The sequence below is a fragment of the Vanellus vanellus genome (genome assembly GCF_965231255.1).
Source record: "Vanellus vanellus genome assembly, chromosome: 5".
NCBI classification, from domain to species: Eukaryota; Metazoa; Chordata; class Aves; order Charadriiformes; family Charadriidae; genus Vanellus; species Vanellus vanellus.
Window position 1 is genome coordinate 50,014,357 of NC_138910.1, and position 15,919 is coordinate 50,030,275.

General features: G+C 37.1%; 1 protein-coding gene across 1 annotated transcript in view; it reads left to right on the plus strand.

The window, feature by feature from the left end:
- LOC309672787 (rab GTPase-activating protein 1-like) overlaps positions 1 to 15,919 on the plus strand; it is a gene marked incomplete at its 5' end in the record, with an annotated part of 117,408 nt that overhangs the window by 14,460 nt on the left and 87,029 nt on the right. Inside the window, 3 exons of the mRNA XM_082484380.1 lie at positions 62 to 187; positions 1,556 to 1,699; positions 15,789 to 15,830. Coding sequence (XP_082340506.1) covers positions 62 to 187; positions 1,556 to 1,699; positions 15,789 to 15,830 — 312 coding nt within the window. The remainder of the gene's footprint in view (positions 1 to 61; positions 188 to 1,555; positions 1,700 to 15,788; positions 15,831 to 15,919) is intronic.

Sequence of the window (15,919 nt, forward strand, 5' to 3'; positions counted from 1 at the left end):
GTAAGGAATTTCCAGCCTCAGCTCAGTTTTTAAAACTATGTTTGTGTATTTTTCCAAACAGATGCCGGAGGAGCAGGCATTCTGTGTATTTGTGAAAATAATGTATGACTATGGCTTGAGGGAACTCTACAGAAATAACTTTGAAGATCTCCATTGCAAATTTTTCCAGCTGGAGAAGTTAATGCAGGTGGGTCCAGGGTAACAAATTCTTCTACTTTCATAAATGGAAATACTGGCATGAAGAAGAGATTAATGCTTTGCTTCCATAAGCTACTGGAGAATAAAACCCCTCTCCTTTTAGAGGTGTGGTAGAACCAAAGCAGGGAAGTTTAATAACTGGATCCAAACACTGTGAGTCAGATTTATTTCTAATTTCTTTTGTCTTTCATGTACCAATCTTGCTGCTAATCTTTGTATCCAAGCAGAGTAGGTATCTGGGTTTTTTCCTCTCTCTGTTTGCTTACTCTCTCTCTTCCCTATTCCGTGATGTTATTTAGAGAGAATGTCTGTATTCTATTAAGGCCAAAATATCTTTTGGACTGCCACCATCAGCGTCCTACTTTCTATGAATTATGTTGATGGTTAAGAGGTCAGGCAAACCAGGACAACCTGATGCTTATGAAATACAAATCAAGTGTAGGTCATTTTGTAATTTTACTGTGTTTTCAATACATTGTTCATTTTTCAGATGGAATTAGTTCATAGTCAGAGCAATTGAACATAAATAAATGGCTGCAAGTTTTAAACATTGTTGTTCTGACTAATAAGGAATTACTAACAGTCCGTTAAGCTTTGACCTGTGCTTCTGTTAGCATAGCAAAAGCTATCTGCTGGAGTCAGTTAGCATAGATTACCATATATACCTCTGTGACATATATTAAAAGCAAACAAAACAGACCACAGTTAATTTAATGATCTTTTTTTCTCAGATGTCAAATTATGCATATTTCCTACTTGTTGGAGTAGAATTGCATACTAATGACTTTAATACTTAACTTCAGCATATGGTCTTCTCAATATTTACATATGTTAACAGAGTTTTACTTTATTAACTGAATATGAATATATCATCAGCATACAGTAGGATTATCAGTGCTTATTTTGTGTTGCTTATATATGCTCCTAGTTAGAGAAACTGTGTGTTTTGTTGCTTTCAAGCTCCACAAGGTGATCTCCTTGTTCTAGGATCTATTGGACTTTATAACAGAAGCATTTATAGCAAGACAAAGCAAAGGAATAACTTAAAAATATACACCATGCAAGACAGATTTCACAACCACTCTGCATTTCAACTGTTGAAGATTTTGTGATTTCTCAGTATAATCTTGGTACATTATTTGATACCGTGATAGAATCCACGGTGGATATCTTACTAAAAACTGTAACCATGGACACTGAAATTTATGAAGAAACATATTTCCATTGCTCAAAAGAAGCCAAGATTTCACTTTGTTGTATTTTTCAGTGTGTAGCAACCTGGTACTTACTGGCAGTGTAGATGAAGAACTTGGATTAATGAGTAATACTGAAGCATTTATTTTTTCCTTTACTCTAGGAGCAGTTACCAGACTTGTATAGCCATTTCTCAGACCTCAATTTGGAAGCTCATATGTATGCATCCCAGTGGTTCCTCACTCTTTTTACTGCCAAGTTTCCACTCTGCATGGTCTTCCACATCATTGACTTACTACTTTGTGAGGTAAAAAAAAATTGAATCAGAAGGCCCTTCCTCCACTCCATGAATGTTTCTTCTTTTTTTGTTTCATTTTGTTGGAGTCATTTACTGTTTAATTTCAAAATGTGTGTAACTAAATTATGTAGAAACCATGGTTATATTGAAGAGAAGATGTTCAGTGAAATGCTGGTTTGGTTTCAAAATTAGAATTGTGGATTGCCATATTCTTTGCGAAGGGATCTAAGAATATCTGATGCACACATCTGTCCCTCATTTAATTTGTTAAATAATTAATTCACAGTTAGGACTTCTAATTTCTTGAAGATACCTAGTAGTAAAAGCCTAACAAGCTTTTAGGGGGAAAGCTCTCCAAATTGTCTGAAGGACAGTAAGGGTATTGCATGTTGCTTTGATTGCCTGATATAAAAAAAAAACAAGGGAACTGTCAAACAGCACAATTGAATTAAGTTCTTTTCCTTTTATTTTTTTACCTTACTATTCCAACTAAGGAATGCGTTACTCCAGATACAAAATGGTATGTTTCTGTATTGTAGGTATATTCACGCTTCCTTTAAAAAAGCAGACGGAATAGATAGTCTGAACTATCTATTTTTGTAAAATACTAGTACTTCCTTTTGTCACTGGGAAGTTAGGGCATCTGTGGAATTAAATCCGTTTTTGAACCTGCCACTGATTTCTTCTCTGGTTTAAATGGGTCACAAACATAAAAAAAAAAATTAAAAAAAAGTTGAGAATTTTAAACACAAAGGGCATCATGGGTATGAAACACTTGACTCTAGTTCATTCTGTTAATTTTCACTTGTGAATTTTCAGGCTTGCAGCACATGCCTTGATAGCATTCATTATTAAACAAAATATTGTCCATCACTCATAACTCACTATTTTTTTCCTTAAGAGTATTGCTTCTTCGGTGTATTGGTGCTCAGTTATCAAAAAGAGGTAGGTTAATACAACCAGGTATCCAAGCGAGTGCGAAAGGTTGTAATGGTGAAGTGATTGCAAATTTCTGTATAAATATCTGAGCTCTATTTCTTTCACAATGACTTGATTATTTTAAGTAAGCAAGTAGAAAAAGTAGAAAGGTTGCTGTTTTTTGTGCTCTTTGTCCTCTTCTTTGGTTGTGCAGTAGATGAACATAACCCCTTGATCACTTTTGAACTGTTAGTGAGTTAATTTTCAGAATGAGCTGCTTCTGTGGATTTGATCATTCCTTGTCAGTTCAGTTTATGACTTCATTCTGATCTTGATATAGAGCTGCACTCAGAAATGCCCATTTTAAGAGACTGTCAAGAAGTATGGAACGACATTTCATAATGGTGATTATTGTGATAGCAGCATAGTTACATCCTGTCTGAAGCTCCTGTGCTCTTTATTGTATTAAGCTTGATGATAAAATATGCTGAAGAAGTTTTTTAGTCACGGTTAATATAGATTTAATATTTGGAATAAAAAAAGAAACAACTCTTAAAATATTTGCATTTGTCTCACATCTGGCAGTGTTTATCTCAGCATCTCTGAAGGAATTACTCTGGGAAAGAAGGTGAAAGAATCCAAGGAGAAAGTGAGAGTGCGTAACACTGGAGTCTGCTAGAGAAGGGGAAACTTGTTAGCATTTGTGAAGGGTAATCGTATAAAGCTAAAAGAACTTCTTTTACAACAGCTAAAAATAAACTAGAAATGGTAAGAAAATTGATTTCAAGTGAGAAGATACATACAGACGTCTTGAGAAACAGTGGGGCAGCGTGTAGACAACATACTGAGGCAACAATGTAGGCTATCAGAAAACTGCTCCTGAGATTGATGAGTGAACCAGTCTAAAGGAACAGGCACTTCTGAGAATTTGTGGGAGGGAGTGTAGATTAAAATCATATTAAAATAAAAATCTAGTTGGCCCTCATCACAGAAGGAAAGTAAGATCTGAAGGCATATGACCATAGACAGAACAAGAAAGAAACCATTCCTTAATGGAGGCCTGAAATCATATTGTGAAGCTGTCTGTCCAGTCAACCTCCAGAAGGAGTAAATTGTTCTTTACTTTATCTCTGAACAAACAGCATACCTGTAATTCCAGCAACTGGAAGGAGAAAAAACAGTTGCAGCTGCAATGGAACATATTTTTCTGCAAAAAAAAATCCGCAAAATATCAAGAAGCCTTTGAAGTGAATTGTCTTGTGTTTTTGAAAACAAACTTCCAGCCTTCTCATTAATTTGTCATAGATACAGATGAATTTTAAATAGCCTTCAACTTCCTTCCTGACTGTGCTTTCTCCACATCCCTGTCCTGTCTGTCTTTGACAAAACATTTACATCCTACTCAAGTCTTTTATGAAAGAAAAATATTTGGGGAAGAAAAACAGTTAGAACCATTGCTGAATGGGTGCTGCCAACTAGACATTCCAAGGGAGCTTCTCTGATCCCCATGAAAATATTTGAATTATGGACGAAGAATTTGTGTCAACCAAGAGTTTTTGGATGGGATTTGTCTTTTTAGTTCTTGACTGTGGCTGAAAGAGTGAAGTCAGTCCTTATAGATGTTCTTTAATTCTAAATCCAGAAAGGAAAAATACCTCTTGGAAATCTTGTAGTTTTGCAGCCAGGCAGGAAGGCACATTTCCTTCCCTTGCATGCATGGTGGAACAGTAGCATTCAAGCTGGAAGGTGGACCCCCTGGGCAGGAGCATATCCAGGGATGTGGAAGCCTATGAAAAATTAGGTAAATTTATGGTGGGAATTAAGTTTTATTGAGAAATTTTAAAAACTCATCAAAGTGTGTGCCTTTACAGCTGAGGTCTTTTCATCATTCTCACATTAAATGTGACTTGATAAAGAGAACAATTTTATTTAAATTTGGGACTTGCCGTGGCCTCTATGTGACCGAGTTTTTCTATCCTGTTGTCTTCCTCGGAGCTTTTTTTATTTTTAAGCTGTCTTCAAGCTGTTGAGGATGTGATTCAACATCCAAATTTCCAGTGGCCTTAGAATATTGCCTCAGTAACTGTAGGAGAGAATCCGTCACCCATCCTCACCTAGAAATGAAATGTTTTTGAATTATTTGTATTTCCTACAACGAAGCTTGAAGAAAATGTTCGGCTCGCAGGCAGGTACTCCACTGTGCCTTGGTACATATTATAAGGCTTAATGCTTTCACTCCCTGTAATAAAACCACAAACCTCTTAATCCAGTTGAAAGTTTTCATGGGATTACAGCAAACTGCATGTTTTTGAGCCTGTCTATTAGATAAATTTTAACACGTGAGCATCAGCTGAAGGTCTTTCTGCAATGTTCCTTTTAGCTGCTTGTTTCAACTGCTTCATTTGTCTCTTCTTTTGCTATTTCTGTTCGCGTTGAAGAACAACTTTGTTGATGAAATTCAGAGTTGTATTTGGACTTGTCAGTCTTATCTATCAATATGGCATTATGCTATTGAACAATTTGTGAGCCGGCTCTGTGTTGCTGTCTCTTTTTGTTCCATTTTAAATTATTTATTTAAAGTCACGCTCAGAAATAGCGACTCAACTTGGTAAAGCATATGTTGCTTAGATAGAGCTGTCCCTAGTGCAACAACTGCACCTGGGTGTTAACATTTAACTTCTTTTTGCATTTTAAAATTTACAATTTAAAGCTAAAATATGGGGTTTAAAAGCACTAAATAAGTGACCTTAATTAGACATTTAGAAGAGAAAAAACCAAACCAGCTGGCAGAAAATTTATAAGCATTTTGTAAATTTTTGTGAATTTTTCTGCTTAAAAAAGAAAATACTTTAAATGGTTGTGATATATACAGTACTGCCAAGACTAAAGGAGGTTCAAAGCTAAAGCTGTGATTCCATTATTAACCCAGAATTTTGAGATGCTGCTGGTAACCTCCATTTTAAGTCAGTCTGGCTATTTTTGTCTGCAGTTCTTGGGGATATAAAATACTCAAGGATTGTGCTTCTCTCCTTTTAAGGAATACATAAAAAACCCTACTACATGCTGCCTTTTCTGGGCTGGTACAGATATTTCTATATTTTAGTGTCAGTAATTGCATAGCCTTGTTACAAAAATTAATAGTTTGACTACCAAGCTGCCATTCTGTGATCAAGACTGAATAGAAAGGGATGCAACTGGTTATCTATCAATTTTTAATATGAAATAATTTAATGTTTTCTAATATAGCTAATAACAGAGAAGTGAAACTACCTTTCACAGGACCACACAGCAGCACAATGGAAGTGGGAATTGAAAGCTAGATACCATTGTTATTTGCTCTTTATTTATCAATGATTGCATTCAGAACTTTGTATAAAATAACTTCTGAAATCAATTTTGAGAAACTATCTGTGATAATGAAGACTGATGGGTGGTTTTAAACATATTTTAGAATGTGAGTGACTTGGTGCTGGTAAATGAGCACCTAGTGATAGTAAAAATGTGGCACCATGTTGTGGAGATGTGCTTCCTGGGAACGCTGCTTCATAATGAAGTAATGAAAATCTGAGAAGAATTATAACTATTGGCACTGCAGGTTTTATTTCTGTCTTATGCGTGTCTTGCTGAAGAATGGATGTGCCAGGAAACACTACGCCGTATGGTATCGCTCAGACGATAAGACCAGTCGTCTCTGCGTGTTAATACTAACTGAGTAGTAGATACCATAATAGCCTGCTATTTTTTATCTGTCACTGTCAGATACTTCTGTGATGCCTTCAACAGAGTTGAGAAAGAACAGATTAACATTTTAATTTATTAGACTTCCTCGGGAATTGAGTCAGGAACAAGCCCACTTCCTCTGTAAATCTCCACTCAGATGGGATGTGACTTAAATAAAATATTGTGTACAGTTTTTTATCTTCTGTGGATCTATAGGGGAGGAAAAATGGAGCTTTTTGGAATTACCTGTTGTTGACACGTCTGCATTTGTTAACCCTTCCAGTTATGGATCTTCTAATAAGTCTTACAGAACAGCAGACTGGTCTTGCTAGAAATCAAATCTCTTTTAGTAACAGCATGTTAAAAGATAAGCTTAATTTCTAAGTAGGTATATGTCTGGGCTGAAACTGACTGCATTATTTCAGTACTATTTACAAAAGTAAAGTCAATGTCATACATGTGAGTTGGAAAAGGTTGGGGGATGTGTGTGTTTATTTTCCATCTTACGAATATGGGTGAATAGTCTTTGGCATTTAGACTGTGTCTTTCCTCCTGTCCATTGCTCTTTGCATTATGCCTGCTAGAGACCTAAGTCTCTTTTCTGAAGTCTTTATCAGCCACTGCTGTTTCATGTAAAGACACTGGAAAGAATTTCTTTCCAAGATGCCTATAACTAGCTTTTAATTAATTTAAGAAGAAAGAGAATAGGTTGTCTCTCAGACTCCAGATGGAAGACTAGAATTTGAACATACATGTCCAATGGTAATGCTGGTTTGCTACATTCAAGCATCTGTTGACGTGTCAGCCATTATGTGTCAAAGCAGGACACTTTATAATCCTTTCAGTTGCAAAAACTTGAGGTCTGCAATGGAGTTAGCTCAGGTTTTCTGGCCCTGGATGTTTTGCATTTATGTGTTTTAGATGAGTTATTTAAATCCATGCTAAAAGTAATTTTAGCATAGTTTATCTGATGACTACAACTGTATACTACTGTGGGTTTTTGCAGTGCTAGAACAGAAAGTAAAAAGAAAGGAGAACAGATGTAGTATTTGATTGTGTGTGTGTGTTATGGATGAGGAGCTTTAACAAGTTTTTGTATATGTGTGTTAAAAACATTCAGATTATAATGATAAAGAATTGTTATTTTCAAACTGAAAGTTGTAAGAAGTATTAGGTGTTTGGATATAAAATTTCAATCAACAGAAATATTGGAGGTATCTAATAGAGTTTTCTGTATTGCCACAGGCACAGGGAGACACAAAACATTCTATTTACTTCTAAAGCTACACAGAATTTAAAAGAATTCAAGCTTGGACTGAGGAGAAGAGTATCTTAATAGCATACATCTAAGAGGGTTCTTGGAGAGCCACAGGGTTTAGCATAACCCTTTACGCTATGTTGTCCAGCTGTTCCTGTAAGCATCCATAATTTATGTATCTTCCATTCGTAGCTGCAGCTTGTTTATCCCCAGAATAACAAGGCTGGTGATAAATACTCAGCATGAGCAAAGAAAAAACAGTCTCACAACAATCTGTAATTCAAGATAACTTATGTGAACAGAAGGTACCTTTTTGGTGATGTTAATGAATGTCATGGTACTAAAATGTTGAGACTGCTTCTGTTTCAGAAAATATCCTAAGATACAGGTGAAAAGTTACTGAAGATGAGGGACCTATTTGAATGACCTAGTTTGTGCCTTGGAGGGAAGAGACATCTAATACAGTGTCACAGTATGTCTCTGAATTACTTTCCCCATTGCGACTGAAATATTTTAGCCACTTACTAGTTGATGTTCACTTGGTTGATTTTTCTAGGAATACAGTAAATTTCCATAATGCTTACTTAACACCAGTGCCATCTGCTGTATTTGAATAGCAGCATATTCTAAGCAGTCTTGGCAGTCCTCAAAAATGCTTCAGAAATAACTGAAGGAAAGTATCACAAATGGGAGAGTGATATTCCGTGAACAAATCCGGGAAGCTAAGCTAATTTGGGGACTGTTTTTAAAAAAGAAGGTGATGCAGTCTGCCTCTGCCGAAACACTTTCCAGTACTTCATGCTGTACTGAATTTTCTAAGTACATAAAATCAAAATTTGAACTTAACATTCAAGTAATTGCTGGGAAGGGAAAATGAATGTCAGGGTGTAGAGAAGCAAGGACCAGGACTGTGTTGCAGCAGAGGAAGGGAGAAGATGAACACTGGGAAGGAGATCAGATGGAGTGCAGGGAAGCTGGACATTGATTAAAGATGGGCATGCATTTTTCTTTGTTACGTGACCACATGTAGAGGGGGAAGGAGATATGTCTCTCCATCAAGAGGTTTTCTGAACCTTTCATCTTATCTCCTCTCAAGAAGATTGAGGTCTGGAAGATTATTGCTCCTCTGAGCATTTCTAACAACCATTCCTTGTTTCCGTATGAATGCTGGAGGACCTATTCTTATCTACAGAGGCCTCTTTTTCTGTCCTTCTTGTATGTATGTAGTAAGGCCCTTGATGCCTAGTGTGGATTCAGGCCCCCTTCTTTGTCTCCGTATTAATCAGATTTGGAAAGAGGGAAAGGAATGTCTAAAAGCCCTGTAATTTAAACCTTTGAAAACCAGAAAAGTAATGTTAGTGTATGGCTTGGTCAAGCAAATGCAAAAAGCATGCTGCCAGCCCATAACCAGCTGCCTGTGAATTAGGAACATGCCACTGCAGAAATACCAGATGTCAGGGAGCAATTTGATACATGGAAATGACTTAAAATTCTGTGGCTGTAATTTTTATTCTTTGAGAACAGTCACAGAAGCTGGAGGGGAAAAAGCGCACTCTACCTTCAGTCAGCCATAGCAACATCTCAGCAACAAATTGTGTGAAAATCACCCAAAACATGTAAATATTCACCAGCACTCCTGAATCCCACTCAGTTCTTTTAAAAACAACCAACCAAACAAAATTTCATGCAAAACCATACTAATAGAGGTTCATGATTGTGTGGTAGTATTTATTGTGTGCCTTTTCATGCTGCAAAATACAGAAAAGTGGCACAGAGAGCACTGAATCCCATGGTGCCATTTTTACCATCTCCCTGGTACCTGCTTATCTAATATTTCAGTCAACTGATTTTAATTGGGTTTGTGTATTATTCACAGCATCATAGTATCAGGATGGAGATTTCTGTGTTTTCTTCTTTCTTGTGTTATAGCATTTCCTGTTGTGAGTTATTGTAGTAGGCAATGTATATGGAGTCACTATATTAGTCACTTCAAGCCCAGTCTAAGAAGTCAACTATACCTCTTACACATGAGCAGTAAAGATCTCTATGCAATTTCTTTTTTTTCTCTCTAATATAACTATTGAGTAAGAAAGCTGAATCAGTTGCTTATAGAAAGCTTCCTAATGTTGTACCTTATTTGAATGACTTAACCTTTCTTTTTCTTAGTTGTCTTGTCATTGAGCTAGAATAAACGTGCAAGCTATACAAACTATATCTGAGTAAAAGATGTTAATTAACATGCAGATCCCTGCAGAGCATGCTCCAAGTCTGCACTATTTAACAAAGAGAAATTTGAGCTTCACAGCATATTACTTATGTTGTCAGCAAAATAAATACATTTGTGACATTCCTGAAGTTTATTGTGTGCTCTCAACATATTAGAGTTGCCAAACAAACGTTTTGCTGGAAGCAATCCAAAACATAAATAGAATTTTAATTCTCCTTTAGAGTTTGTAACCCCAATTGCCCTCTGTAGCTCCTTTGAAAGAGTGTGCAGCGGAACACATAATTATGAAACACTTTCGAATTATGAAACAATGTCAAATTAACTTCAGTTGAATAGCTAATCTCTTAAAAGAGAGGAAAATTCAGTTATTAGATAGCTGGAACAGGTTAACTGGTTCTCTCTGTGTCATGTCATGTGAGCCTTGAGACTTCCCCAACCTTAAGGAGGTGCTCAGTTGACTTTCACATTGTTATGGTTTGAAGAACCCACAACAACTTACTGTCATGTACACAATTATTCTATATCACCCAGTGACCCCTCCCCAACCAAGAAGGGGAATTGGGGAAAGAACAAAGAAACCCAAGGGTTGAAATATAAACAGATTTAATAGAATAAGACTAAATAATTAACAATACTAAATAATATAGTAATACTAAAGAACCAGTACTGATCCCAATACCAATATAAAATATACAGGGATTGTACTGAGGCCATTCTATCAGTGGGAAGCTGTGCACTCCCAGCAGTGCACAGCAAATGTCGGACACTGCGAGCGCTGCGGCTTCAGGAGGAAGGGAAGACCTCAGGGGTCCAGCACCGAAGCAGGAAGTTCTCAGGATTGCAAACATCATAGGAGAGAGAACTCCTCAGCAAACTTTCTAATTTGTATTGAATGTGACATTCATGGTATGAAATAATCCTGTTGGCCAACTTGGGTCAAGTGCCTGTGTCTCCTCCTCCTCATCCCTGCACCTGGCTAGCTCAAAACCAGTGAGACCTTGAAACCCACATACCATAGCTGGCCATAAAGTCAATATTTTTACAAATTCAGACACTAGAATCTTCTAAAAATGCAGTTTTCCCTAGCACTAGAAGAGATCTTTCAGACAAGTAAAATGACTGAAAGAGAAATTAATCCTGTGTTGCTCAAACCAGGACACACATATATCTTATTCCACTGGTGCTGAACTTTAGAGAACATTGTATCAGTATCTTCACTGGTTCCTCCAACGTGTCATGCATATCTAGGAACAAAACCATGGATAAGGACACTAATATTGAATAATTTTTCTGTATATTTTTTGAGGCATTAAATTCCTTTTGTTTGTGAAAATTATATGGAGGGTATTGCCATATAAACAGACGGAGGTCTGTCAGATGATCTGGGGTGGAGAGGGAGAGATGCTAGTATTTAATGTAACCTACCTTCTCCCAAGGCTTCTGTCATTGAAGAGAAGCTTTGTAACAAGAGATAAATCCTAAAGTTGTCCCCTATGCAAATGTTGTGCAGATACTATGTGATTAAAGTGTTTGGCCTAACTCTTCTGTCAGCTCCACACTTGGCTGTGGATCTTTGCCAGTAGCAAGTGTTGGTTTGCTGCCCCCTTAACTCCCTTTTTTCTGGTCTCTGAGTAGATTTGCTGGCTCAAATGGATAGATATGCCTGTTGACTCCTAGAGGAAGCCACGAGCATCCTTTCTGTCAGAGAGATCTCATTGAATATAAACTGAATCCTACAAAATTGTGTTTTTACCATTCTGTTTGTTGTTCTGTGTTTTCAGGCCTTTTTTCGTAAATCATCTCGTTTCAAAGTGCAGAGGACTCCTCAAAGAGTGCTTCTATCTGCAGAAGGAATCTTGGCTTCAGAGGGTTTGAGGAACTTAGGACACTTTAAGGAAATGGGAAAATCTTTCACTAGAAGGGAGTTAACATAATAAGATTTCCACTTATTTTACGCCAGCCTTAATTTTAGTGGACACATATCTCATGATATGCCCAGTCTCATGAGATATAGTTTCACTGTTTTGCCCTTGAGAATGTTAGCTACAATCTCTGTTGGAAACTGTGGTCTTTTGACTTCTAATTCAAGTAAGCAGATGCTTCTATGGAGCACAATCTTAATGAGTTAAATGGTGACCTACTGGATGATGAGTGTTCCCAGTAGGTACGAAGGGTTCTTCTGCAAAACTATGCTCTTTCTTTTTGAGTAAGTGCTGTCCTATGGAAGTCTTTGCAAAGCAGAGATCATCAGTCAGCAGGAGCCATAAGAGAGCGTGGCAGTTAGCAGGAGCCATAAGGAGGCTGTACAATGCACAAACTCCAAAATTTTCCCTTTCCTGACCCTTGCCTTACCATCTTGACTGCAGAATAGTCAAGAGTTGTCTGCTTTGAGAGGGTCTTGTTCCTTCTCCAAAACTCCTGAGCTTAATGAGATCTGTTAAAATGCTCCAGGCCTCTACACAAGCTTAAGAGGGTTCTGAAATAACACCTGTTGGAAAAAAAGATGATACTGTGCAGATGCTTAACTAGGCAGATAAGCCTCTAAGACAGGCTGTCATAGAAACTGCTGGTCTTCTGGAAAAGGGTGGTTAAAAGCTCCTTGGAAGAGAATATCCACATACCTCATTTCTGGGATCTTTGCCTGTGGGCTTAATGTCAGCGAGCTGTGCAGGCTGCGCACTCCTTCGTTTACCCAGTAGCAGCAAAGTCTCTCAGGTTGAGAAACAAGAGAATGGCCACATAATCGAGAAGTGATATGACATGATGATAAACCCCTAACCATTCCTGTGCTTTTATAACAGTTCATGTTTAGTAATAGCCTGTATTTTTAGTTTTGGCTGTTGTATATTAAACAAATGAGTGTTTAGGTAATTATGGACAACTTTCATGTTTGCAATTTTTTTAATATTAAGATGAGATCTGCATGATATTAGAGCATTTTTTTCCAAATGCCTAGTTAAACATATGACCTTTGATTTTAAAAAGTAATTATCCAAAGCTTATTTAATACGGGCTCTCTTCTCTTTTCCCCTGTGGATGATTTGTATGTACTTTCATGTTTCCATTATAAAATTGCTGGAGGGATAGTGCTAGCGATGATTTATATGTCTGGTGCACATTGGTATTTTTGGTCCTTCTTCTAAAATAGATGGAGAAGTTCAAGCTGAATCTTATAAATCAGTGTGTGGTAAATGAAGTAGGATTTTAAATAAGAGATTGTGGAAAAATGAGCTGAGCCTCCTTTTTCATAATCATAATCATTAAACTTGGCTATGTCAAAATAGTCTTGCATGCATTAGGAAAAAATAAGTCAAGTATGTAGATCAGTGGTTATAAAATGTGTTGTTAAAATGGGTGGGTAAGGCACCGCATTTGAAATCTAAAGCATCTGGCTGTAAATCCAAACATGAGTAGAAGCCTTACTGTAGATTGCCAGATGCTACCTCCAGTTCACTCAGCTGTCAAGGGGTATATTAGTCCTCAGGTCCAGAAAGTCCAAGCTGGTCAGCATGAAACTGCAGCAATTGATCCCTCAGGTCTAAAATATTGCCTTGATTTTGGAGTTATCTCTCTCTCCCTTTGAGGAAAGAGGAAGGTGCAGATTGTTTTCTGTTGCCAGGAGTAGTGGAGTGCTGCTTGGGACAGCTGTAAATTAAGGTTTTAAGTCCTTTTGGTGTTCTGATTTTAGGGTGCTTGTGTGTTGAGCAGGTTACCTCATGTAACACTGGGGAGTCTGTGAGCTGCTCCTTGCCTGGCGGGGCTAGAAAAAGAGCTGGGGATCATCAAGGCAGGAGGAAACCTATTTCTGCTGCATTTGCTATCCATGTGAAGAGTGATCATGTAAGAGAAGTACCAGGAGAGAGTTTGATTAGTTTGAATTCAGGAACGATGTGAGTTTTAAAGCAGGTCAGAAAAAAAGATATTTAAAAAATAAATGAAAACTGGTTTTGTTTTCTTTGGGGTTTTTTTTTGGTAGTGCCAGAAAATACACAGGACGCTAATTTGCTTAGTAATCTCACAATTGCACATAATAGTCCTAGTCATAAAATAACAGAATCAGATCAACCAGTTAAAAAGAAAACACAATGTTTGTGATTGCTTTTAGCCATGACTCTCATTTATAGCTTGTATGTTCATACCAAATCCTCTCTGTTAGGAAATAAAAGTTGTTAATGTCATGACTGTGTGGAATTAATTGTTGACTTCAGATTGATGCTTGGAATAAAACCGAGAGTTCTATGAACTTAATTTACTGCTGCTGGTGCTTTAGTATTATCAGTGTCATAACTGAAATTCACAGCCAGACATTTTTCCTATTAAATTAAAGAATAAAAAGCAAAACCAACTTTTGTTGTAATTAAAATATTTGTTATCCCACGTGGAATAAGGATAAAGCAAGGTTCGGTCCTGCTGCAATTGTGACCTCTAGTGGAAAAAAGACAGTTTGTTTTCATAATGATTGTGCATTGAGTTGCAAAGTAATTCACATAGTGTTGCAATATTCATTATGTCTAATGTCATAGCATTTCCAAGCCTCATTAATGGTAAAATCCCTTCAAGGCACCATACTAGCCATATAAAAAAATTCAATTTCTTTCCAAGAATGCCTCCGAAAAGTCTCTGCAGATTTTTATAAAAGCTAATTTTCATAGAAATATGGTCTGAGGCTTTCAGGAAGAAGCTTGGAAAAATACTGAGTTGCAGAAGCAGGTATTTCTTGGAGAAGGTTTCCTTATAAACAGTCCTGTTGTTATCCCACAAAAATATGTATTGCAGTGACAGCATTACTTGTATGCAAATCTGTTGAGACATTTTTAGATATCAGCTCTGAAAGACGTTATAAGGAAAGATTTATCATGCCATTAACAAGCAAGCAAGAAGATTTGTAAAATATAATTAGGAAAACAGTCTGAACACAAAGTACATAATACAGCAAACGAGAAGTGCATATGGTATTTTTCATATCTGGATGAACACAAAGCTATTTATAATCTTAAATAATCAAGATATGTAGGCTACAGACGGGACAGTCTCTCCTATCAGCAGCACTGCCAGCAAGACTGTTGTCTTGTGTCCTCTGGCCAGAGCTGCCCCTGGCTAGTTTTCCAAGCAAGACTCCAAGACTGGTTTCAGTTAGGCTGCTCCAAAGGAGCCTCATTCAGGGTATGTGTTCCCCTTCCTCCTGTGAAAATGCCAAGGTCTTGATTGTCAAAACAAAAAGATGTTGAACGAAAGTGGAGGAGTGGCATTTCTTATTTTTGTATACAACGTAAGTGGAAATGCAGCCTTTTTCACCCCTCTGTAGTCAGTCAGTGGAGTGGGTTTTACTTTCTTTAACTTTTAAATAATTGGACATTGTCGTATTTTTCACTGAATAGATTTCTGTACACTTGTATTTCCAGCTTTTGCAAACCAGAAAACAACTATTTGATACAGACAGCAGTTCGCTTACCTTTGAAATAGTTTTAAGTTTTGGCTAATAGGAGCAAAAAAAGGTGTAATGTGTACTTGTGGGGTCTTTTTTGTTTTATTTTGGGTTTTTTTTTTACAGTTTGAGCATGAAAGATTGCACATGATTAATCATAGCTAAGCTCTGTTACTTGGCAAAAATCCTTTCAACTAGAATATTTATCAGATTTTCTTGATGCCCTGCTTGTTATAATATTCTGCACTGTTCATGAAAACCAGCATTGACAGGTACTGAAATGTTGGAGGGCTATCCTGTCTCATCCATAGCACCTGACGAATTGAACAGTGAGATTCCAAAAGCTCCAAAGAGCTGTCATCCTTCCCAGCTGGGAGTTTGGAAACTGTGCCTTGGGGCTTTAATGATCAACTTTGAAGTGTAGCAGGGAAAAGGGAAGCATTCCCTCGAGATTTGCAGCATCTAGTTATGATGCTACGTAGTGATAAGTAATAGGGAAGAGAGGTTTGTATGCTGGGACTGATTGAAGTCTTTTTCTTCTTGTTTTCAGGGTATGAACATTATCTTCCATGTAGCCTTGGCTCTCTTAAAGGTAAGTCATTGATTACAAGGTGGTTTTTTTTTTAATTTTAATAAACTATGGAATATTTTCGTAGCTTAAGGAATCATGACTAAGGGAAC